General features: G+C 38.7%; 1 protein-coding gene across 4 annotated transcripts in view; it reads left to right on the top strand.

Moving 5' to 3' along the window:
* Positions 1-1,011: 1,011 nt before the first annotated feature.
* The window catches only part of MAK (male germ cell associated kinase), a gene marked incomplete at both ends in the record, with an annotated part of 50,701 nt that continues 25,480 nt past the window's right edge, over positions 1,012-26,232 (top strand). For 3 of the 4 annotated variants that reach the window (XM_080806894.1, XM_080806893.1, XM_080806892.1), the window contains 7 exons: positions 1,012-1,112; positions 12,527-12,581; positions 13,258-13,379; positions 17,167-17,246; positions 20,138-20,270; positions 23,912-24,083; positions 24,961-25,128. In XM_080806894.1, the coding sequence (XP_080663020.1) occupies positions 1,012-1,112; positions 12,527-12,581; positions 13,258-13,379; positions 17,167-17,246; positions 20,138-20,270; positions 23,912-24,083; positions 24,961-25,128 (831 nt within the window). The remainder of the gene's footprint in view (positions 1,113-12,526; positions 12,582-13,257; positions 13,380-17,166; positions 17,247-20,137; positions 20,271-23,911; positions 24,084-24,960; positions 25,129-26,232) is intronic. The other variant, XM_080806895.1, reaches the window with a different exon arrangement.

Raw genomic sequence — 26,232 nt, 5'->3', positions numbered from 1 at the left:
GGAAAGCCAGCACTGTGTTCTGTTTTTCTTCAACTGAAGTAATACAGTCAAGGACCTACTGAAACCTGTGCCCTTCTAATATATACGGACCCACAGTCCCTCATCTGCGGTTTCAAAATGCACAAAGTTCTGAACAATGAACATTTAAAAATAAATTTGTGCAACATTGCAACGTAACATGAACTGCGTGATGTGATGCCAGTGTGTATTTTTTACTTTGTGAACTTTATTTTATTTTACTTTGTGGACTTTGATCAGTTTTCTGCAGCTACATTAAGATGCTGCTTGGGAGGTGTTACATGACGTATGCTCTATCCACCATATTACTTTTCTAAAATGTACGGATTCCTGGATTCCAAACACATCTGGCCCAGGGGTTTCACATAAGGGATCATGGGCCAAATTAAATATAATGCAAAAAGTGATTCAAGGAATGGATATTATAGTTGTCTGATTCTCCAATGTCTGACTTGGAATAATACAGATTATATTCAGTATAAAAGGAATCCTACAAATCATTAAGCCTGTATTTACTGAATATAATGGCATAAATAGCACGGCACCATGTAAATGAAGCAGTCATAAATGAACATTATCAGTCTGTTATATGTGAACCCCATTCCACATAGCACAAAGGACTTACTGACAAATGTTTAACCCACCGGTATGTATATTATAATTCCCTGCGCTTAGGTTACCAGTTAATGAAGTGAAATTTCTTTAATAAAATTCTTTCTTCTTGTTCTGTTTTTTTTTGTTTTTTTTTTTAATAGGGTGTTCATAGGAATGGAAGCCCTGTTTCCTTGCCAGATTCCATATCACTCTATCTCATGAACCTTTGTCATCCTGGGGAAGAGCCTGTGTCTGATGATGACAAACCTGTCACCGGTGTAGCAACAGCAGTCTGAGGGGAAGAAACAAAAAAAAAAAAAAACAGAAAGAAGCGTTTACATTTATATGCAACAAAGAAGTCATTCCAACCGACAACTTCTGTTGCACTGTGTTTCCAAGATGAACCGCTACACAACCATGAGACAGCTGGGGGACGGCACCTACGGGAGTGTGCTGATGGGCAAGAGTAACGAATCTGGGGAGCTGGTGGCCATCAAAAGGTACCGTGTGCGACGCTGCTGAGCTTGGAGCTCTGATCTTTCCTTTCCTCTAGAAAGAGTTCTGGTGCAGCCCCTGTGCTCGTTTAGCTGACGGGGAATGCCATTCTGCAGGGACGCTGCCAGAAGGGAGTTCCGCTTGTCCCCACGTACGTGGATTGAGTTTTCTGGTTTGTCCGGCTTTACAATTAGGAGCTGAAACTGAAGCGCATGTTTGGAAATTGTTTAGAATTTAAAAGTTGAGTGCAGAGTAGAGTTTGTTATTTCCTTAAAACGACGGGCCTCAGAATCAGATGGTGTTCATAATATGAAACTGAGCTCTGAGGGGTATGTGCTGTTCTCCTAAGCTTACCAATGAAATAGAATTAACTATTACTAACTTAGTTACTTCTTCTGAATCTACAGTATTTGTTATCTGTTTTACATTAATAAATTACCCCAAGGCTTGCTGATTTAAGAGTTTATTTATTTGTCAGAGAGAAGGAGAGAGAGAGAGAGAGCGCACACAAGCAGGCAGAGAGGCAGGCAGAGGCTGAGAGAGAAGCAGGCTCCCCGCCGAGCAAGGAGCCCGATGCGGGACTCGATCCCAGGACCCTGGGATCATAACCTGAGCCGAAGGCAGCGGCTTAACCCACTGAGCCCCCCAGGCGTTCCCCCCAAGGCTTGGTGATTTAAAACGGAAACAAACCGTTCTGAATTCCCAGTTTCTGGGGGGTCAGGAATTTAGGAGTAGCTCAGCCGGATGGTTCTGGCTCCAGGTGTCTGCTGAGGTGGCCGTCCGCTGAAGGCTGGCCGGAGACTGCAGCATCCCCCGGAAGGTGGCTCCCTGGGTTAGTGGACTTGGGCTGCTGTAACGAAGTACGGCAGATGGGCGGCTTAAACAGAGATTTCTTTCTTCATGGTTCTGACAGGTTCGTGGTCACAGACGACGCTTTCAGCAGGGACGATTTCTTCTGCGGCCTCTCTCTGTGACTCGTAGATGGCTGTCTTCTCCCTGTGTCCCCACAGGATCTTCTGCTGTGTGCTAGTCTGTGGCCTAACCTCCTCTTCTTTAAGGACACTAGTAACACAGGATTAGGACCCACCCTAAAGACCTCGCTGAACCTTAATTGATTCTTTAGAGTCTGTCTCTAAATGTAATCACACTCGGATACTTATAACTTCAACGGGTATGGATTTGGTGGGGGTAATTTAGCCAAGAACAGGTGGCTGTAACAAGGTTTAAGCCACAGACTGTGTGTGGCTTCAATCAGGCAAACTTAGAGATCTACAGTTCTGGAGGCTAGAAGTCTAAAGATCAAGGTGTCAGCACGGTTGGTTCCTTCTGCGGATCTATTCTAGGTCTTTCTCCTTGGCGGATGGATGGCATTTTCTCTCCATGTGTCTCCATATCTCTTCTACACGGTCTTCCATGAATGGGGTTCACATATAACAGACTTCCCTCTGTGCTTGTCTCTGTATCCAAATTTACCCTTTTTATAAGAACAGTCATACTGGATTCAGGTTCACCTTAATTTCATTTTAAATTCACTGCCTCTGTAAAGACCCTGTCTCTAAATTAGGTCGCATTCTGAGGTACTGGGGGTTAGGACTTCAGCGTATGAATTTGTGTGTGTAGTGGGGGTGGGGGGACACAGGTTAGCCCACAACACAACACTCACTCACATGGTTGACAAGTGGCCTGTTCACAAGGGCTTCTACGGAGGGTTGCGTGAATCCTCTCACGACATGGCAGTCGGATTCCTCCAGAATGAGTCCTGGAGACTGATTACCACGTCAACCAAATGATGACAGTCTAAAATTTAAAATGCTTTAACAAATGCTCTTCAAATGTTAAAAAACTTTGAACTATGATCTAAAGCATTACACATGCAAGGAAATAACTTTATAAAATATTGTCAATAGCCATTATTGTCAAATAAATGTACAATGTGCCATAACTGAAATGAAGTATTTACTGAATGGGCTTAATAAAATTCAATACCCACTCATGACTGTGGGAAAAATGCTCTTAGCGAATAGGAATAAAAAGAAACTTCCCTAACCTGGTAAGACTTAAATAATTCACCATCTTTATGTGAAATATTAGCAGGACTGCTGGTAAAGTTGGTTTTAAGACCGGACTGCCTGCTATATTCCTACTAATTAAGATTGCTTTGGTGATCCTAATGAATGCAGTAAGAGAAAAAAAAGGAGGCATCAGTATTAGCCAAAATGAGATGAAACCATCTTTATTTATAGATTAAATCATTGTATAGACTCATGCAAATACTTCATGATGCATAAATAAATGTATACATATAAATATTTTTAGTATATGTGTTGCTGAAGCAAGCACTATATATAAATGTTTTTAAAGAACTAGAAAGACACACATATAATTCATGAAAGCTGTGGCTTCTGGGGAGGGGGTAAAAAAATGAGAATGAGGTTAGGTCAGGTGGAGTCACGTAAGGTTATTACCATTGTTCTGTTTTATTTAACACAATGCACATTATTCCTTGTGGACGGCAAAATCATGTGTGTGTTTCACTGTTCCATTTCACAAGACAGGGAACTGAGCCTCACCAGCATAGACCTAGATAAAGCCTTGAAAGTACTGAAGGGTCCAAAAGTGTAAGAGGTCTGAGGGCTGAGAAGAAGCCATAAGTATATAATTTAGGAATGCTTTGGTACGTGAAATAGAAACCCTAACCAAAAGTAACTTAGACGGGGATTTTTCTCACATAAGAAAAAGTCTTGAAGGAGGCAGCCCAGGGCCAGTACCTTGTCCATGCTGTTAACACAGACCTAGGTTCTTCTGTCTTCAAAACATAGCTGCCTCATCCCTCTCCCGAAGACTTCTGGTTACTTGTCATTGGCCGGAAGTGTGTCACATAGCTCACCTGGCTATAAGGGAGGCTGGGAAACTGAGTACTTAGCTGGGTGTTTATGTCCCTTTAGAGAAGCTGGGATAATAAAGACAAAGAGAAGAGTGGCTTTGGACACTGGCTTAGTGTCTGCCAGTCTCAGTATCTACTGTGTACTAGATGGTGTTCCTAACTTCAGTAAGGACATGGCAAAAATGAATGAGAAGGGGAGGTATCATGGGGAAGACTTGAAAAAAATTTCAGTATTCATTCAGCACACACTTGTCAAGCTCCTACACTGGTACTCAGGACAAAATGGGAAGGAGACAGAGGAGTTACAATGTGGTGAGGAAGACTGACAAATTAGACAAGTTACGATATAAAATACAGTTCAGTCCTATGATGGGGGAATAACGGTCCTAGTGGAGCACAGAGAAATGATGCCAAAGAAGTATGCTGGAAGACTTCCCGTAGAACGAGAGATCTCAAGAAGGAGAAAAGAGTATCAAGAAAAAGAGGAGGTGGGGCACCTGGTAGCTCAGTCGGTTGAGCATCCAACTCTTGGTTTCAGCTCAGGTCACGTCAGAGTGGTGGGACTGAGCCCTGAGTCTGGCTCTGCACTCAGCGTAGAGTCTGCTTGAGATTCTCTCCATCCCTCTGTCCCTCCCCTCCAATAGAGGATGGAGAAGAATGTTCTAAGCAGCAAGGATAATACGTATGAAGACCCGATGAGAGAATGTGAAGAATGTGAGAAAATGCAAAAGCTTGCCTGGGGCTGAGGAACTGAAGTAGGGGCTGGAGTGTAGATTCTGAGTGGGGCGGAGGAAGGACCTGATGCCAAAGGGTGAAGCCATGAAGCCAGGTTAAAGAGTTTGTCTATCTTGACTAGAAGGTGATGAAGGATTTTAAGCAGGAGAGTTGTTGATGTGATCAAATATTGCTTCAGAATGGTCCCTTTAGCAAAAGAGTGGATACTTGATCAAAGGTGACCAGTCAGGAGACTAAAGCAGCCATCTTGGTTAGAGATGGCAGTGACCTAATCTAGAAAAACTGCATTGAGTATGGACATAAGTAAAAGTACTCAAGGGACATTTCGGAGATAGGCTCTGTAGGGACCCGTCACTGGGCTTAGAGGGAAAGGAGTAAAGCATGTGCAAGAGTCCAGGCTAACTCCTGGGATTCTTAAATGCATGTTGGTGGTGCCATTCACCATGACAGGGTTAGGGGTAAAGCTGGGTTCACTTTTGGACATGATGACTTTAAGAGGCCTACAGGTAACTGAATATTTGCATTCAAAACAGGTCTGGGCTGGCGATTTGGGAATTGTTAGTCTACAGACGCTAATTGAAGCTATATAGAAGGAAAAGAAAGGAGCTCTTCATAGGGAGCACTCAGGAATCCCAGCATATAAAAATGGGCCTTGGGGGAAAAAAAAAAAAGAAAAAGAAAAAAGAAATGGGCCTTGGAAGAGGTAGGTGCTTGTAGAGAAGCCTGAAAAAGAGCCACCAGAGAAGTAGGGAGAAAACCAGGAGAGTGTAGAAAATACCTGGACCCAAGGGAAATATATAAAGAAGTGCTCAACTAGGAGACAACTAAAAACTAATGACTGAAAAGCATTTAGGTTAGTTAGGAATGTTTCTTGCTCTAAGTGACAAGTATGTAAATTAATAGCAAGTGATAGAACCGATGGCTTAAATAAGCAGATCATTGTTCTTCCGTATCAGGAAATCTGGATTTTGATGACTCCAGTGAACTGTATGTAGGCCTTTTCTATCTTCTTCATACTGAGCCGTTAGCATTTGTTTGCCCTCAAGCATGTCACTTAATGGCCACATTATGACTACTTTATTTCCAGGCATTACATCTGTGGTTCAAGGCGCAAAGAAGGGAGAATGATACCAGCAAACCCTTCTCTCAAATTCTAAGTAAACTTGTTTCCCAGAAGCCCCATAATGACTTCCCCTTACATCTTATTGGCTAGAAATGGATCAGATGGTCTGTCTTATGTACAAGAGAGGCTAAGAGGTGAGAATCTACTCTTCCAGCCTCTATACTAGGAGGCAAAAGGGAGGAAGCTAGAGATGGCTTTCTGGTACCCAAACCGATATTGGTGTTCTTTGGACTTGGAGAACATGGTATAATTTAGTGGCTGTGGTGAGAGATGTTCTAGTGAAATAGAAGAAGAGATAAGCCAGATTGCAGTAGGGCAAGGAGTAGTACAAAGTGGGGTAGTAGAGGCATTGAACTTTGAATAATCATGGAGTACATGTCACTTAGTTGCCAAAAAAATTCACAGAAGGCTTTTCTCGGTACTCTCAGAATCCACTCTCAGAATCCCCAAGTACATGGGATGAATACTGAACTAGAGCTACTGGCGGCGTGTACGTGACTTTGTAGAGTCTTCACGGATTTGTACGGAGAGCAGAGACTGGAGGATGGCAGGGCAGGAGTAGTAGAAGAATGGGAGAGGGGGACATCAGAATATATAGGTGCTCTTGAGGGGGACAGTGGGTGGGAAGGCTGACCATGGGATCCAAGCTAGAGGGGGAGGCAGGCAAAGTCAAGTGTGGAACAAGTAGACACATACATTTTATCCAATGGTAATGATGGTAAAAAGATAGGAGGATGTGGTCAGGGTGTGAAGTTTGAAAGGCCGAGATCTTGGAGGGTAGAACATTCCTCATGACAGCAAGGTGTTTATGAGTGCCCATGGCATCATAGAAGGGAGGAGCTCTTTGGAGTGAAGAACTATGAAGACAGGCTACCGGCAGGATTATCAATATGAATGTTCACTCATTACTCCTAAAATTTTTTTTAAAAATATTTTATTTATTTATTTATTTGTCAGAGAGAAAGAGAGAGAGAGCACACAAGCAGGCAGAGAGGCAGGCAGAGGCAGAGAGAGAAGCAGGATCCCTGCCAAGCAAGGAGCCCAATGTGGGACTCCATCCCAGAACCCTGGGATCATGACTTGAGCCGAAGGCAGCTGCTTAACCCACTGAGCCACCCAGGCCTCCTACTCCTAAAATTCTTGACCAGACATAATCTTAGGATGGTTTTTGGCCTGCAAGAGTCATACAGAAGACTATGCCATTTCTCTGGAGCCTGAGGCAAAGCAATAAACTTGGCTTGAAGTACTAGACCCTGTATTCTCCATTCTCAATGTATCCCTAGTTGTTACCAAAACAACCTACATTCCATAATATCCAATCAGGACCATCATCTTGTGCGTCGTGGCATAAAACTTTAGGCACTGCGAATTCAGGCCACAAATACTGTAGGAATAACACTTTAAATCCATCCAAATTGGATAAAGAATTCTAAACAAATTCCATGTTGAATACATTTTGTGTAGCAGATGAAGAGCTGCTTTTTCTTTAATCTTCAAAGTGAGCAAGAAGCATGTCCTCTTGAAGGGAAACATTATCTGGATGAAGGTATTTTTCATTCTGAAAGCCTTTTAAGCAGAAGAATCAGGAGAATGATGTTTGAGGAGTGAAATAGAGAAGTCTGAGCGCTAGCACAGTAGGAAGATATCCAGGAGAAACCAGGGTGTGGCGTGCCAGCTGGTAGATGTCAACGCCTTATAATTTGAGATGTGAACTTGGGGAGAAAGTCTGTACTTGATTCAGTAAGCAGTGGGCAAGCCTTCTGAACAGTCTTGAAATGCCATCAAACTGGCTAGGATGAGTTGGTGGATGAGTGGTTAGAAGTTGGGAGAATACTATACAAGATAACAGGTACCTTTTTGAAAATTTTCTTTGGGAAATTTTAATTTAGATCTCTGGCAAGAAACCTTGTATCTGTTGCCATTAAAAACAAACAAAAAAAGGCTGTAACAACTCATTTCTAGTGGATGGTAGTAAGATCCTCTTATCTCATTAAATTTAAAATACTTATTAAGCTCTCTGCTCTTTAAGGACTTGGAAGGCAATTCTATTTTGGAGGGTCTCCTGCTTGTGAGATAGTTCCTCATGAGCCCATCTGTGGGTACAGAAATTCATCCTGTCATTTAGTAAATATTGAGGACTTACTGTATGCCAAAAATTGATGTAGGCATGTGGGGGTGTCTTCAAGGAGCTTACATTTGAGGAGGGGGAGGATGTTAGAGAGGGTAAGTGCTATGGAGAAAAAGCAGAGCAGAAACAGTGACCTAGGAAAGTACTATCCTTGTCTTCAGATGACTAGCTGGGAATAGACAGGAAAATTAGCTCAGGGCATTACTCATAAGGATCAGCTGAAATGGTCTTTTATTTCCTTTGCCCAGTCAGCTCTTTCTAGCTCTGTCTGTCTGGTTGAAACTTCTGTCTTTTCAGTCTTTCAGTTTTTCACCTGCTGGTACCCTCCATCTTTCAGGTCACAGCGGACATACAGCCTTATCAAAAAGGCTGGGCCATTAAATTTTTAAAAAAGAGCCCCTTAGCTCATGGTCCTTGTAACTGATCTGTCTGTTTTGTGGTCACTAGTCTAAAGCCCATTTTGTGTTAAATGGGAGGTACCATTGTAACCGTCTCTGGTTCTCGTTTGTGCCTTGCCCTGGCATGTGGTAGGTGTTGAATGAATGAATAAATGAAAGAGAAAAAGGCAGGGAATCTAAAAGGAGGTGCCTTTTCCTATCATTCTAACAAATTGGCTTAATTTCTTAAAATTAAGTTTTTCACATTGGTTGAAGAAATTGGGTAATTGTTTTATAAGGAAACTTTAGTATTTGTTGCATATAGACACCTACATTGCCTTAGGGCAGTATTTTTTTTTTAAAGATTTTATTTACTTTTTTGACAGAGAGAGATCACAAGTAGGCAGAGAGGCAGGCAGAGAGAGAGGAGGAAGCAGGCTCCCCGCTGAGCAGAGAGCCCGACGCGGGGCTCGATCCCAGGACCCTGGGATCATGACCCGAGCCAAAGGCAGAGGCTTTAACCCACTGAGCCACCCAGGCACCCCACCTTAGGGCAGTATTGATGAGTAGTAGTAATTGATGGAAAGAAATGAACATATTAGAATATGTGGATGCAGCTAGTACAAAGTTTCAAATAGAAGAAAAATTTCAATTTTTATGAAATTGAAAAAGGAACTATCTAGTGTCTCAAAAATGGATTTTAAAAAATCTTACAATTTTTAAGAATAATAACATTATATGTGCAGTTCTGGATGGATTTGATAATTTTCTTAAACTTCTCTTATGTACTGTATTTGAATTGACTTTTTTTAATTGACTTTTAAATTTAACATTGTGCTAGATTTGCCTTATCATATTAGCAAGATATTTATAAATCTATAGCATGGAAATTGTATCTTTTGGTAAGTGACTTGTAAACCATCAATTTCTTAAACCTCCATAAATTTCTAGCACCTTAATAAGAATAAATGAAATTCTGATTCACTAAGGATACTTTAGAAATAATAGCAGTGATGCCCTTCGTGTCTGTCATAGCTGATCGTTGATACTGATAAAAACAAGAACATCCAGTATTTACTGAGCACTGAACTAAGCAATTTGCAATAGGCTTTTCCTATGCAGTAATTTCTACTTGCAACTATGGAATTTGAGGCACAGAATGGTCCATGGGGAACCCGTACAAGGTCATACATCAGTGAGTCACTGAGCAAGGGTTTGAAGCCAGCAGGCCAGTTCCACAGCCCACATTCTTAATGACCATGGCATACTGCCAATGCTCTGTGCTGCCATTCCTTTACTCACTTCCTTACCCTTGTGTATTACACTGTTGAAGGGACTCTGAAGAATTCCTATAGGAATTAGTTTAATCAATAAAGATAACGAAGCTTCCTGAGAATCTTCTAGAACACCTCAGTAGGAGATTATACTACTAAATGAAAACAGCAGGGCACATAGGATCTTTTTTTTTTTTTAATTTTTAAGATGTATTTACTCATTTGAGAGAGAGAGAGAGAGAGAGAGCATGTGAGGGGGGTAGCGGGGAGAAAGAGAGAAAGAGAATTTCAAGCAGACTCCCGCTGAGTGTGCAGCCTGAGGCAGGGCTAGATCCCACCACCCTGAGATTATGACCTGAGCAGAAATCACGAGTCAGATGCTTAACTGACTGAGCCACCCAGGTGCTCGTAGGGTCCTTGTTTTCATAATCCAACTTTGTAATTTCTATAATCGAAGAAATATTTTTTAGAACATAAATCCTCTTTTTTCTTGTCTCTCATTTGGCATGGTGACTAAAAATCTGTTCATTAAAAACACAACCTCTATCTGTGGTGTTTATAATGGAATTATTTTGTTACCTTTACTACGTTATTACTTTTGGTATATTTATCTCTAATGGTAACATTGGGATTGAAGAGGGAAAAATAGAGAACAAAATGCAAGAAAGCAACCTTCCTAAAAGGAAGAAGATATTTGCAAATGATATATCTGATGGGGGATTAATATCCAAAATATATAAAGAACTTATACAACTCAACACCAAAAAACACAAATAATCCAATTAACAAATGGATGAGGACCTGAGCAGACATTTTTCCAGAGAAATACATATGGCCAACAGACACATGAAAAGATGTTCAGTATCACTAATCATCAGGGAAATCAAATACACAATGAGATATCACCTCACATTTGTCAGAATAACTAAAATTAAAAAGACAAGAAATAACCGTTGGTAAGGATGTGGAGAAAAGGGAACCCTTGTGCACTAGGAATGTAAATTGGTACAACTATTGTGGAAAACAGTATGGAGGTTCTTCAAAAAATTAAAAATAGAACTGCCAGGGGCGCCTGGGTGGCTTAGTGGGTTAAAGCCTCTGCCTTCGGCTCGGGTCATGATCCCAGGGTCCTGGGATCGAGCTCCGCATCCGGCTCTCTGCTCAGCAGGGAGCCTGCTTCCCTTCCTCTCTCTCTGCCTGCCTCTCTGCCTACTTGTGATCTCTGTCAAATAAATAAAATCTTAAAAAAAAAAATAGAACTGCCATATTATCTAGGAATTCTATTACTGGCTATTTATTCCCCCAAAATGAAAAACACTAATTTGACAAGATAAATGCACCCCTATATTTACTGCAGCATTACTTGCAACATCCAAGATATGAAAGCAATTCAAGTATGTATTAATAGATGAATGGGTAAAGAAGATGTGGGGGGTGTGTGTGTGTAGGTGTATAAAGGAATATATATAAAGGAATATTACTCAGCCATAAAAAAGAATGAAATCTTGCCATTTGCAATGACATGGGTGGAGCTAGAGAGTATTCCGCTAAGTGAAATAAGTCAGTCAGAGAAAGACAAATACCATATGATTTCACTCATATGTGGAATTTAAGAAACAAAACAAATAAGCAACGGGGGTGGGGGAAAAGAGAGAGGGGGCAAACCAAGAAACAGACTCTTAACTACAGAGAACAAACTGATGGTTATCGGGGGGGGATAGGGGAAACAGATGATGGGGGTGATTAAGGAAGGTGCTTGTCACGATGAGCACTGGGTGATGTATGGAAGCGTTGAATCACTCTACTGTATACCTGCAACTAATATGCTCTATATGTTAACTAACTGTAATTTAAATAAAAACTAAAAAAAATAAAGATGATGAAGATCTGGTATATATATATATACAATGGAATATTATCTGGCTATAAAAAAAGAATGAAATCTTGCCATTTATGATAACATGGATGCGCCTAGAGTACTATGCTATGTGAGACAAGTCAGAGAAGAACAAATACCATATGCTTTCATGTATATGTGGAATCTAAAAGGTTAAAAAAAAACATAAATGAACAAAAAACCAGACTCATAGATAAAGGGAACAAACTGGTGGTTGCTGGGTGGGGTGGGGAGATGAGAGAAATAGGTAAAGGGGATTATGAGGCACAAACTTCCAGTCATAAAATAAATAAATCACAGAGACAAAAAGTAGAGCAAAGGGAATAGAGTAAATAATATTGTAATAATATCAGATGGTGACTACACTTATCATGGCGAGCATTTCATAATGTACATAACTGTTGAATCACTATGTTATATACCTAAAACTAATGTAACATTTTATGTCAGCTAAACTTCAATAATAAAAACTAAGAAAAAAATTTAAAAAAAAAGCTATTTCTAAAGTTTGGTTGCTTCTGAATTTTTGTTGACCTGAATCACTTAACTTTATGGGCTGCATGTTTAAAGCAGAGGTAATGATATAGAAGTCCTCAGTTCAAGTTACATCACTAAATTTGCTACCAGCGTTTGTGATTTTCTTCCCCTCTCCACTTTAGTGTTTCATATTTATCTGTTAAGTTCTAGAAAGAGAAAATTTGGAAGGGGACCTTTTAGAAAAGCACAATTAAACTGATGAGGGAAATATGAGAAGGCACCCAGAAAGGAAGATTAATGGTAATCCTTTCACCATTGTGTTTAAAGCAGAATTTCAGATAGAACATAATCGTGCACCTGTACCAAACTGCCTTGAGATATACAGAAGAGAGGGGACTTCCTTTTAAGGAGGAGGGGAGATCACAGTTACCCAAAGTGAATACTAGAGTTAAGAAAGCCAACAGCATAAGTTGTGTTTCAAATCCTCTGTCCCTGTACACTAAGCTTTTCTTATTTGATTTCAGAATGAAGAGAAAGTTCTATTCTTGGGATGAATGTATGAACTTGAGAGAAGTTAAGGTAAGATCCTACAGGTGTAAAGAACACTAGGAGGCCTTCGCTCTGCCTCACCCTGTCTGATTTATGAGGATGGTAGCTAAAGGGATTGTTCTGTTCTTTGTAGAAAACATTCCAAAGATAATTGTATTTCTTATGTTTTTTTCTTTGTCTTCCTAAGTAATTTCTCATTTCTTACCCGAATGTCAGTAGAGGACAACAGAAAAAACTATACACTCATATTTCAATGTATACTCACTTTTAAAAGAGCGTTTTAATTCATGTTATCAAAGGAAAGACAACTTTTAATTACTATATACCATTTCTATTTTATGCTGTATATTTTTGTATATTGTATATGCATAAATTTCTGGATACCTTTGTATGGAACTTCACATAGTTAAGTCAGAAAAAAGTTAGGCCTAGTGAATAGACTGAGAAAAAAAAGTGACAGATTGAAATGTTTGGCAGGTATTATTGGCTTGGTTTATTTTTGTACTTACATTCATTACTTAAAACAATTACTGCTTACTTTAAAATTGGTATTCTAAGATGTTCTATAGACATTAAGACTTAATTCACTCATGAGTGCAGAAGAAATGGAAGATTACTTAAGGTAATTATCATAGAGATTGATGAGATTTTGCCGACTTCAATAACTTTGTTTTAAGAATTTTAATGCTTATTTGCTGTGTTACAGTCTCTGAAGAAACTCAATCATGCCAATGTGATTAAACTTAAAGAAGTTATCAGAGAAAATGACCATCTCTATTTTATATTTGAATATATGAAAGAAAACCTCTATCAATTAATGAAAGACAGGTATGCCTTTATTTTATAAAAACTATAATGTTTTCCCCATCATCTCCTCTGTGAGTTCCTTGGATCCCCTCAATATGTTACACTTAACAGTGTACAGATATATCAGTCCAAGAGGTGGATGTATTAATTAGCTGCTACCTTTATAACCTTAAAGAAGAACCAGCTATGACATAGTCACCATTTTTCTGATGTAAATACACATTATCTATCTATACTTTAGAAACAAAATCTATCTATAGTTTGGCTTATTGGTTTGTTTTTTAAGTAGGCTCTACGCCCAGTGGAGCCCAACATGGGGCTTGAACTCATGACCCTGAGATGAAGACCTGAGCTGAGATCAAGAGTCAGACCCTTAAACCAAATGAGCCAATCAGGCACCCCCAAAATCCTTCTATAGTTTGAATACTAATAAAGCCAGACGTGAACAAAATTGAGATTACCTTCATTGCTCTCGCAAGCAAATTGTGAAAGGTGAATGAAAAAAGGGAGGAAGGAATGAGGCAGTTTTCATGAAGGGATCTAATAAGTTCATTTGTTAGAATGTTTAAGTGAACGATAAAACTTAATGTGTTACCAATCGCAAAGAAATTCTCATTTTCATTTTTAAACCCATTAACAGAATCTCTAAAGAGAGAGGGCGTCAGGTATCTGCCTTGAGCCTGGGGAGGCTAATATTTTGGTGGTAACTGATGGCCACATGTGGGAGATTAGTGACCATTTTACCTGCTTTTAAAGCCAGAGTTGTTCAACAGAAGATCCTAAAATACTTTAGAAATAAACTTCCCAGTAGAATGATGACTGCTCTCTCTGTATTTCTTTCATATACACATTATATACACACTCAAGGTAATCCTTAGGGATGGCGAGTGAAGTTTTCTTTAATCATATTTTTTTCCTTCTTTCAAAAAATACTTACTGAATGCCTGTTAGGTTCCACAAGCTATCATTATAACATTAATAGTTAAAAGTAAAAAAAATTTCTACCCCTCAAATCACTGTTTGTTTTTCTACAGTTCTTTCTAGCCCTTGGAACCAGCCATGCCTGTTTTTTTACATAGTTGCCATTTTAATGGTGATCATTTTTTTATTTGATTGATTCACTTACAAGCATTTTGTTGTGCTGATATATAATCTTCACAGTTACTATAGTTAGTATGTTCTGCTAAATGACTATAGCATGCTTCATTTATCTCTCTAAACTTCTTAAAAGAAATAACTATTAGGAGAATAGATTGGTAATTATAGTTTATAATATTGATGGAATTACTTTGTAGCCATTAAAGATGATAGTTATGAAAATTATGAAAATGCCCAAGTGGCTAAAAAACAGAAATCAAAATTGTAATTATGTGACACTGTACTTAATATAAAAGTTATACATGTAAATGGATTAGGACTGGCTTAGAATACTGAAAAATCTGAATAGTTTCTTAATCAGGTGATGGGCAATCTTAAATTTTTGGCTTCTAATAATTATGCTCTTTCAAATGTATGGAGTGGGGCACGTGGGTGGCTTAGTCAGCTAAGTGGCTGCCTTTGGCTCAGGTCATGATCCCGGGCTCCCTGCGGGATGGGCAGTCAGCTTCTCCCTCTCCCTGCTGCTCCCCCTGCTGGTTCTCTCTTTGTCTCTCTCTCAAAAAAATAAATAAAATCTTTAAAAACATAAAATAAATAAATAAAATGTATGGAGTGATAAACCTATGCGTGATATATTAAGATATATGTGTTGAAGAAAAAGAAATTAAGTAAATATAAATATCTGAAATGTTGTACTTTCATCTGATTTAAAAACTATATAAGGGGCACCTGGCTGGCTCAGTCAGTAGAGCTTGATCTCAGGGTTGTGAGTTAGAGCCCTACACTGGATGTAGAGATTACTTATGTGTGTGTGTGTGTGTGTATTTTTTTTCCGTAAGATCTCTCTCTCTATATATATATATATATATACAGATATATATATATCTGTATCTGTTATTGAAAGTGGTTAATGCAATAGTAAATGAACACTAAATGAACACTAAAAAGAATCAACTTTGGAATTTCATGATTCAATTCCAGATTTCTTAATGAAGTGGAACTAAAAATGATATTGTTTGAATATTATTTAATGTCAAAGGTATAAATTTAACAATTGTTAACAATTAACAATGGTACATGGTAAAGAGCTGTCTGAGGTTAAGTGGTATTTTTACACCTTGTTTTTGGTAGCTTAACTTCCCGAACATTGTTTTAAGGATGAAGATTAATTTAAAAATCTTTTTTATTCAAGTAAACTTTTTAATCTATTTTACCTGAAAGCCAATATACATAAATCTTTGCTTCAGTGCTATAACTGTATCTTTAATTTATAGCATTCTTTTTATAAATTTAAATTGTTGGCAAGGATGAAAATATTTTGCCTCTTTTAAAATTTATTTTATTGTTTACGAAAATGAGTTTTAAAACTATTTCAATAATATGTGATCAATACTATTTTCAATTTTGATGTAAGACCAGAATTTATCTTTCTTTGTCTATTGTGTGTTCTTAGCCCATTTAGTGGGATATTTTAAGACATTAGATAAGCATATAATATAGTTAACGATATTCAGAAATAAGCCATTTTCTACATGTTGAGAACATTTTGAATAAACACCCTAATCTAATCAATCATGCTGTAATAAATATATTAAAAAGTGTTGAAATTATGATGAGCTTTTGAAGTTTAAAATGATTACTTCCAAAACATCATGGTTTCAGGGTCAAATAATTAATTCAGGGTCAAAAAATTAATGTGTTCATCACATTAATTTGTGGCATGTTAACAATTAATGTTTGTCTTAATTTAGTTCCTATTAGGATCTTACTTTAAACTTCATATAAATTCCATATAAAGCCCCTCTGTCCAGTACAGTAGCTACTAGTCACATGGGATTCTCGAACTTTTTTTTTTTTTTAAGATTTTATTTATTTATTTGACAGACAGAGATCACAGGCAGAGAGGCAGGCAGAGAGAGAGAGAGGGAAGCAGGCTCCCCACTGAGCAGAGAGCCCAATGCGGGGCTCGATCCCAGGACCCTGAGATCATAAACCGAGTGGAAGGTAGAGGCTTTAACCCACTGAGCCACCCAGGCACCCCAGGACTCTTGAACTCTTAGAAATGTGGCTAGTCTGGATTGAGATGTGCTTTAAATGTAAAATTAAAATACACATCAGACTTTGAAAACTTGGTACAAAAAAAAGAAATTCATTAATTTTTATATTGATCACATGTTGAAATAATATCTGGTATATATTAAATAAAATATATTGTTAAAAATTAATTTCACATTTCATTTGCTTTTTTAATGTGGCTACTAGAGAAAATTTAAATACATAAGTGGTTCTCATTTGTGGCTCTTACTATATTTCCACTGGACAGTACTAGTAGACAATATAGAACTGAAGCAGTTATGCCCCTAAAACTCTTAAAGCCTACATTTTATGTATTTGCACATTTGGCATTATCTTATGGTTATCAGTTTTCCAATTTATTTTGCTCCTCTCAGGACAGTTTAAAATTTAGCTGAGTATCTGTGCAACACATCCATTATTGGATTTGAGTTTTTATCAAACATCAAAACAGACAAAAATTCTAATTGTCATGTTTTAAATGTATAACCTTAACAACTATAAAGCTATAAATCACACCCTTAACCATGATTATGAAACCAACAGGGGTTCCCAGGGAGGAGGAACATCTGCCCTCTTGTTTTGGTAGGTTGGTTAACAGAATTACATGACCGTTTATTTGTTCCTGTCTTCACAGAAACAAGCTGTTCCCTGAGTCAGTCATCAGAAATATTATGTATCAAATATTACAGGGGCTGGCATTTATCCATAAACATGGTAAGTTTAAATTTCCTTTCCCTGCCTCTTTAGATTACTGTCAAGGTCATGCACAAGAATCATATATAATCTGTTAAATAGTGTTACACTGAATAACTACAGATTTGGAGTATGGGGCTACACACACTGACAATTTTATTTTAAAAAACCTAGAATTTCTGTAATTCTTTTTTTTTTTAACATTTTTATTTATGTGACAGACAGAGATCACAAGTAGGCAGAGAGAGAGGAAGGGAAGCAGGCTCCCTGCTGAGCAGAGAGCCCAACGTGGGACTCAGGATCCCAGGACCCTGATCCCAGGACCCTGGGATCATGACCTGAGCCGAAGGCAGAGGCTTTAACCCACTGAGCCACCCAGGCGCCCCACATTTAAACAGTTTAAAGCACAGTGCTATGGTATTTTATAGTTTTCTTAGTATTTACATTTAGTTGTTTCTGTTCTTTGAGTGAAATTAAAGAAAGTGATCTTGTTTCTATGAGTTTCTTATTTATGTGATCTTCATTTATAGTTTTTTATGTATCTTATCAAACCAAATAATTCATCCAAAAAGTTAACGTGATTATTATGAAAATATTTGGCAAACATTTGTTTAGAATCCCTAGATACTTAGATATTGAATGGGAAGACTTTATGCCAGACCACCGCTGCATTATGAACAGAGGCATTTGAAAATCCCCATTGTTAGTGTGTTTTCATGTTTCATCCCATATTTTATATCTTCTCCTTTTCCCTTTAACTGTTATAGGAAGTAATTTATTTTCTAAAAACTCTATTTATCATTTATTCCTTATAAGCATTGTCAGAATATTCCTGAACCCCACTTTTTTTGTCCTTTAAAAGTCTAAACCCTAATTAAGAAGGGCACGAGATGTGACGAGCACTGGATGTTATAAGCAACCGATGAATTATGGAATTCTACATCTGAAACTAATGATGTACTGCTATATGCTGGCTAATGGAATTTAAGTTTTAAAAAAGAAAAAGAAGGAAGATATTAAAAATAAAAAGTCTAAAGCCTATGATGATATACTACAATCCATTGATTAAAGTCATTTATTAATTACATGGAGACAAAAATATATTCTATTCTAATTGTTCATAATGAATTTTTGATATTCAGCCTATTTTCAAACACTGGCCAGCATGGTAACTCATGATATTTGCCTGAGTTAAATTATGCCAGTAGAAACAAGTGTGGTGTGGAAAAATCAAAAGCATTATGAATTATTTGATTTTGGAAACAGCTTTGTGATAATTGATATTTTTCAGGCTAGTAATAAAACTGGTTTCCATTCCTTGGATATCTATATGAACTACCAGCAACTTTAGAGTCAAAGTGGTTGAAGGGAAGAAGTTAGTTGGGGGGTTTAAAAACTACTGCCGCAAGTAAATAATATGAATAACGTATGGTTGATTATACAACCGATGATGCAATGACTGGGGACACCAGATCCCAAGAACAACAGACATTTTTACGAATGCTACATTATTCTTGCTGTACTGGAGAAGATCTCAGATGTAATACTTTGAGTAAATATTTTTAAAATAGTAGCTAACTAAAAACAAGACTATTATTTTAATTAAAATAAGGACCAACTTACTGATATATTTGTGAGAATGGGGGAAAAGTCAACTGTACAGATACGCAATTGGTTTCATTCTGTATGATTTTATGTTGCTTTACTCACCGCCACGTGTGCTCCTGTTCTGGTCTTCATGTTACGAAAGTGCAGTGTATTTCCCTTGAAAGTTCGTGAAATGGATCTCAACAACTAGTTTGAGTAAGAAGTCCCAGATAAACTGAGTACAAAACTGTTAGATGTCACAAACGTAGAGCCCACACAGGCTTAGCAGGAATCAAAAAGGCTCGGGCTTAAAATTTGACTTAAAAAGTTTAGGCTACAGCTACATGAAAACCCCCTCATGACGATGACTACAACTGATGACCAGGACCCTTCTGGATTCTCCCACCTTGCAAGGTCATTAGAAGACAGGCCATCCGTCTACAGCCAGCAAGCTTTAGATCCCCCTTAGAAATGTACAAAGAGGGGCACCTGGGTGGCTCAGTGGGTTAAAGTCTCTGCCTTCGGCTCAGGTCATGATCCCAGGATCCTGGGATCGAGCCCCGCATCGGGCTCTCTGCTCAATGGGGAGCCTGTTTTCCCCTGCCTCTCTGCCTACTTGTGATCTCTGTCTGTCAAATACATAAATAAAATCTTAAAAAAAAAAAAAAGAAAAGAAACGTACAAGAGGGCTTTCGTGTTCTTGCTGCCTTTTCTGCCTCAGTTTCATTGCCCTGCCTCTCAGCTTCAGTAACCACTTATTTTACATACTGAATTGGTAAATAATTGGGTTTTTCAATAAGGCAGCTGCCAGGGGAGATCAGAGCGATTAAATAAAGTAATTGTAAATTAAGGAACTGGCTAAAATGTGTGGAGTTCTATTTTTGTTTAATGGACTTTTCAAATAAGTGACATAAGCCTGATTATGTAGCTTTGCTCCGGCTTTAATTAGGTTCCTTCTCTCTGGGCTTCTCCCTCCTCATTTACTACATAATAGTGACCATAATACCTCCTTCAAGTTGTGCAAATTACTGGAGATAATTGGAATGTGGCAGTATCTAGCCCAAGTGCTTGAACTTACTGGATTCACAAACAGAAATACGTGTTAAGTGGGTATTTTAAATGGCCTCATATACTGTGTGAACTTCCTTATCAAATTTTGAAAGCAGGGTCCCCACCTCCATCAGTTTTTAGATAATAAATATGGATTTTTCTCCCCAAGTTCACATCCCTAATTACAACAGAGAGGCTCAGTTATATTTTGTTGAGAAGTCAAATATGTTTAGACATAATGCTCAATTACTGCTTTTCCTCTCTACGTTACCAAGGTTTTTTTCATAGGGATATGAAACCAGAAAACTTGCTTTGTATGGGTCCAGAACTTGTGAAAATTGCTGATTTTGGACTTGCAAGAGAATTAAGATCACAGCCACCATATACTGATTATGTCTCTACCAGATGGTGAGTACCTTTATGCAACTCTGTAGAGGCAGAAGTAAGTCTATGTTGAAGCTTTACTACAGTGTGTCATTAACATAGCTTTCTGGAGGTTCCATTTTGAGTATTTAAAACAAAATATTGAAATGAATTTTGCATTCTGTGGACAATGATTCTGTGGAGAGAGGAGGACTGGGTCACAACTATTCTGAAGGAAAAGAGATTTCATTCATTCATTCATTCAACAAACACTTGTGGAACCCCTACTATGTGCTAGGCACTATTTCAGGCATGCGGAACACAGAAGTGAACAAAACAGAAAAACCATTGATCTCATGCTGCTTACATGACATCCCATATACAAATAAGCAAGTTAGGGCACCTGGGTGGCTCAGTCATTAAGCATCTGCCTTCGGTTCAGGTCGTGATCCCAGGGTCCTGGGACTGAGCCCTAATACTGGGCTCCCTGCTCAGTGGGGAGCCTACTTCTCCCTCTCCCTTTGCCTGCTGCTCCCCTGGTTGTGCTCTCTCTTGTCTGTCAAATAAATAAATAAAATATTAAAACAAACAAAACAAAACAAAACACCTAAATAAGCTAAAAATATCATGAGTTACCAACAGAAAGACATGCGCATGTTCATCAAAAGACATGTGCTCGGGGCACCTGGGTGGCTCAGTGTGTTAAAGCCTCTGCCTTCAGCTCAGGTCATGATCCCAGAGTCCTGGGATCGAGCCCCGCATCAGGCTCTCTGCTCAGCGGGGAGCCTGCTTCCCTTCCTCTCTCTCTCTGCCTGCCTTTCTGCCTACTTGTGATCTCTGTCTGTCAAATAAATAAATAAAAATCTTAAAAAAAAAAAAAGGACATGTGTTCATGTCTCAAACTCCAAACTACCCAAATGTCCATCACATGCAGCATAATATATTCATCCAGTGGGATGCCTTACATCAATGCGAACCAAAGTCACTACATGCAACAATATGACCGACTCTCACAGATATAATGCTGAGAGTAAGAGGCCAAACAGAAAAAAAAAAAAAAGTACATATGGTATGATTCCATTTCTACAAAGTACAAAAATAGAGAAAACTAATCTCTGCTGTTAGAAGTCAGGGTAGCAGTTACTTGAGTAGTGACTGCGAGAGTGCAGGAGAGGGGCCTCCTGGGCTGCTGGTAACACCCAGTTTCTTGATCTTGGCACTGGGTCAATGGGTATATTCTATTTGTGACAATTCAGCAAGTTGTCCTCTTATGATACATGCATTTTCCTGCATGTGTATTACATTCCAATAAAAACAAGAATATTTGTATATCAGATGATGATACATTATTATGGAGAAGAACAAAATATGGAAACGGACGGGGGTAGGAGGGCTAGGCGAGGGAAGGGGCACGCTGCTATTTTAAACAGAGGGTCTCTCTGCGAAGGAGATGCCAAGGCACGGAGCTTTCAGGCAGAGAAAATGCTGCGTGTAGAGGCCTTGAGACATCAAAGCCGTGTGTGAATTCTGCAGAGAGGAGAATGAATAATGAATAAGGAAGGCTGCAATAGGAAATGGGGCTGGAAAGTTAATGGAGGGCAAGATCTGAGGTCCTTATAGGTCATCATAAGGACTGTGGTGGCTTGTTAATCTTAGTGAACTGGGGAGCCCCTGGAGAATGCTGAGAAGAGGTGCGATGGGGTCTGCCAGGTCTCAAAAGTATCACTGTCACTGCTGTGTTAGAAACAGATTTTAGAAGAGCAAGGGAAGAAGCAGGGAGACCAGGTAGGAGACTGTTACACTGGCAGGGAATGACAGTGACTTGGATCTGGTGGCCATGGAGGTGCTATTTTTAAAGTAGGGCAGCCATGATTTCCTGATGAATCAGATGTGCGGTATAAGATAAAGGAGTCGATGATTCTAAGGGGGTTTTTGTTTTGTTTTGCTTTGTTTACCGAGCAGCTGGAAGGATGGTGTCAGCACTAATTGAGATGGGGAATACTGGAGCTTCTGGGGGGGAGGAAGCACAGTTCTGTTTTTGGTTGAGTATCTATTTTCAACTGGGTAAATTTAGACACTGTACTGAAATGGAAAGCAATTGAGAAGACTTGTTTTCAAAATTTAAACTTGGCAAGACTTTCAAAACTATTAATTGTGTCTCATAAAAATATCAAAAATATAGTAACAAGCATTGGCAAGGACACAGAGAAACTGGTTCCGTCATACACCGCTGGGGTGAATGTAAAATGCACAAGAGAGTCCATAGTTCCTCGGTGGTTAAGCATCTAGTTCCCATGGGATCTGAAATTCCATACCTCTGCACCTCAGAAAAAGGAAAACACACACCCACACAAAAACTTATATATGAATGTTCACAACAGCATTCCTTATAATAGCCAAAAATTGGAAACAACCCAAATGCCCATCCACTGATGAATGGATAACTAAAGTGTGCGACAGCCATATAATGGAATATTATTTTGTGGTAAAAAGAATGAACTACTGATAGGTGCTACAGTACAACTTGGATGAACCTAGGAAACATGTTAAGTGGGGCGCCTGGGTGGCTTAGTTGGTTAAATGACTGCCTTTGGCTCAGGTCATGACCCCAGAGTCCTGGGATCGAGCCCCACATTGGGCTCCCTGCCCAGTGGAGAACCTGCTTTTTCCTCTCCCTCTGCCTGCCCCTCTGCCTATTTGTGCTCTATCTCTCTCTCTCTCAAATAAAATAAAATCTTTAAAAAAAAAAAAAAAACATGTTAAGTGAAAGAAGCCAGTGCACAAGGATTGGATAGAATATGGTTCCACTGGTATGAAGTACACACAATCGGGCAAATCTCTAGAGACAGAAAGTAGACTAGTGCTGGGGGTACAGGGACATTGGAGAGGTGTGAAGTTTCTTTGGGGCCAATGAAAATGTTCAAAATTGATTGTGATAATGGATTACACACCTACTGAATATATTTAAAGCCCCTGAGTCATACGCTTCTAAATGGATGAGTTGTGTGTTATTCAAATTATATCTCAATAAACCTGTCAAAGAGAGGTACTCGGAACAGAAGCAAAAAGACAATACTGTGAAATATTTGGGCTGCTAAATCTATACATTTCAATGTGAAAAAAAAGTTAGAATTGAGACTACTTTTCCACCAGGTACCTTTGCTCTCATAAACAGGGTATTTTTCTTCATTGAAGATATTGTCAGTTGGGGAAACCGAGTCCACTGAAGGAATCAGCACTTTCAATCTGATAAGTAAAAAGAAGAGGAAAACCCCACTACTTAGAGATAGTCTTTGTTCATCTTTTGTTTTCTATCCTTCATATAAATACACCATGGATATATTTTATAAAATTATGCTACTGTTCTCATTCAGAATACCTCTGCTTCCATTCAGAGTCCCCCCCCCCCCAACCCTGTCTTATAGTACTTATTTCTATGTTTATTCATTTGAGTTCCTAACTTAGGCCACTTGGACATTTCGTTTGTCTCTAACCCCGCCAACTGTTAGTAGCCAGGGAAAATGTATATGTCCAACTGAGCCCCAACATGCTATGCAAATGCCAAATACAGAGAAGGCACTTAGTACTGGTTCCTTGATTGAAATGTATAACCAAACCCCACCATTTCTCCATCTTTCCAACTCCAACCAAAATGGCCCGCTTTGTTTTGTTTTCTATTTCCATAGGTATCGTGCCCCTGAAGTTTTATTAAGATCTTCAGCGTACAGCTCTCCCATTGATATATGGGCTGTTGGGAGTATAATGGCTGAACTATATACATTAAGGCCACTCTTCCCAGGGACAAGTGAGGTCGATGAAATCTTTAAGATTTGCCAAGTTTTAGGGACTCCCAAAAAAGTGAGTACTCTTGTCCTTAAGTTGTTATAACTTTTGATTATGATTTTTACCTAGCCATCTGATATTTTCATTTTCAAATAGGCTTATGTTTTAATAGTTATTTTTCTTATCCTTTTTTTTTTTTCAATTGGGTGGGATGAGAAGTCAGAATCCTTCAAGACTGAAAAAAAAAGGGTTCTTACCTTTAAGAACTTAAAGGAACATTCTATTTAGAATTCTGTATATTTACTTTGGGTTCGTGACCCGTTGATGACCTCGTGGCCATCCTTGCTTAGACTCTTTCCCATTTACTCTGCGAATATTCATTGGCATCAACTCTAGAATCCCAGGTGTCTTAGACCATTTCCTCTTAACCTTTCCTGGTTCATTTTACATACCTCTGCCTTGGGTATTTGATTCCTCGACCTGAGTACTTCTCAATTAACTACTGCATTCAGCCAGACCTTACTTTCTGATATGTACTTAATAAGTATGTATAATTACAGCCTAATTATTTAAGTATGTGCCTTGTAGTTAAAATTAGACAAGCAAACATAGTTATTAAAGCTTCGTGTAATTTGTTATTTCCTAACTATGTGCAATGTCTAACATAATGAGGGTCTTTGGGATGATCAGCTGTTTGTATACACCACTTGTGCCTTATTTATTCAAAGTCGGCTGGGTATCATCATTAAGATCTAAAAAATGGACAAGAGTTTAATATTCTTTCTATATTATATATAGCACTGAGTTGTAGTTCTGGTATTTCATTCTGTTTCTATAAATCAACACTAAACCACCAGCGATTTGTATATTATACCTGTATTTTTAAATTGATCACTAAAAACCATTTTCTTTTTGCTCTCCTGTCCCACCCACTTATATATTCCTTAAACAGAGTGACTGGCCAGAAGGGTACCAGCTTGCATCCTCTATGAACTTCCGTTTTCCCCAGTGTGTTCCTATAAACTTAAAAACTCTTATTCCCAATGCCAGTAATGAAGCGATTCAGCTTATGACTGAAATGCTGAATTGGGATCCGAAGAAGCGACCAACAGCAAGTCAGGTAAGACACATCCCTCTGGTACAGTGTTTTTTTCTTTTTTTTTGCTTTTGAGATTTTACAATACCAGGGATATTTTCGTTTACAAAGTAAGTCTGTTCTCAACCAGGTTTTTACCAACCTATAAATAAGCCTGAAAACGTGAGGCATCCAATATGTAATGAATTCATTTCTAGGCCTATAACATCCCTGGGAGAATTGAGAAAACAGCCACTCCCATGATTTTCAGTGTCTTGTGGTTCAAATGAGGTTGAGGCTGAAAGGAATTAATTTCTTTAATAAAAATTCAGGCATGTGACAGCTAATTAGGAAGAAACTTGGAGTAACAGGGCATCTCTTCAACTGTGCAACATAGGAGACTTTCTGTGTTCTCCCATGGGTTGGAGGTGGGTTCTTGTTCACACTACGCAATGGTATCAAGCCTCCGTAGGACTGGAGTACTGGTCACGCTCCAGCTCCCACAAGAGGCCAGCAGGTGGCGCCCTCCCCCAGCGCCTCTGTGCCCAGCCTTCAGACATCTAGATACTCAAGTCGCGCAGTCCAGAATGCCATGGTTGTCTTTGCTTAGTTTGAAAAAGTCATAATGAGCTTTCTTGTATTCTTATTGTTATTTAGATATAAATTCAGCATTAAAAGTACCAAAAATTTATAAGGCTTTTTAAAAATTTAACTTGAGAAATGTTTTCTGAAGGCGAAGTGGAAGAACAAATGGGAAATAGTTAAGACAGGTTTGAACAAGAATAAGTAAATGGAGGACAGTGGTAGGGCCCGAACAGCTTGCCTGATCAGATATTAAAATAATCTGTAAAGTGAGAGGATTACAACAGTGAAGGGACTCGCATAAGAATCGACAGAGAGCCCGACTTGCAGCAGCTGTAAGTCAGCAGCAGGTAAACATGGGGAGGGGGACTGTCACTGGCACAGTTACTTAATTCTCAGGAAAAAAGTAAATTTAGGTTATTTCTTACCATACTTTTTGTAAATCCCAGAAGGTTTAAATAATAAGAAGGATGAACTAAACTATTAAGAACTAAAGAAAGTATACGTGAGTATTTAATCTCAAGCTAATCTCAGGCCCCATCGCCCATTTCCCCCATACCCCCACCC

The sequence above is a fragment of the Martes martes genome, assembly GCF_963455335.1.
Source record: "Martes martes genome assembly, chromosome: 6".
Lineage (NCBI taxonomy): Eukaryota > Metazoa > Chordata > Mammalia > Carnivora > Mustelidae > Martes > Martes martes.
The sequence above is the reverse complement of the archived record's forward strand: the minus strand, read 5'-3'. Positions and strand labels throughout refer to the sequence as shown.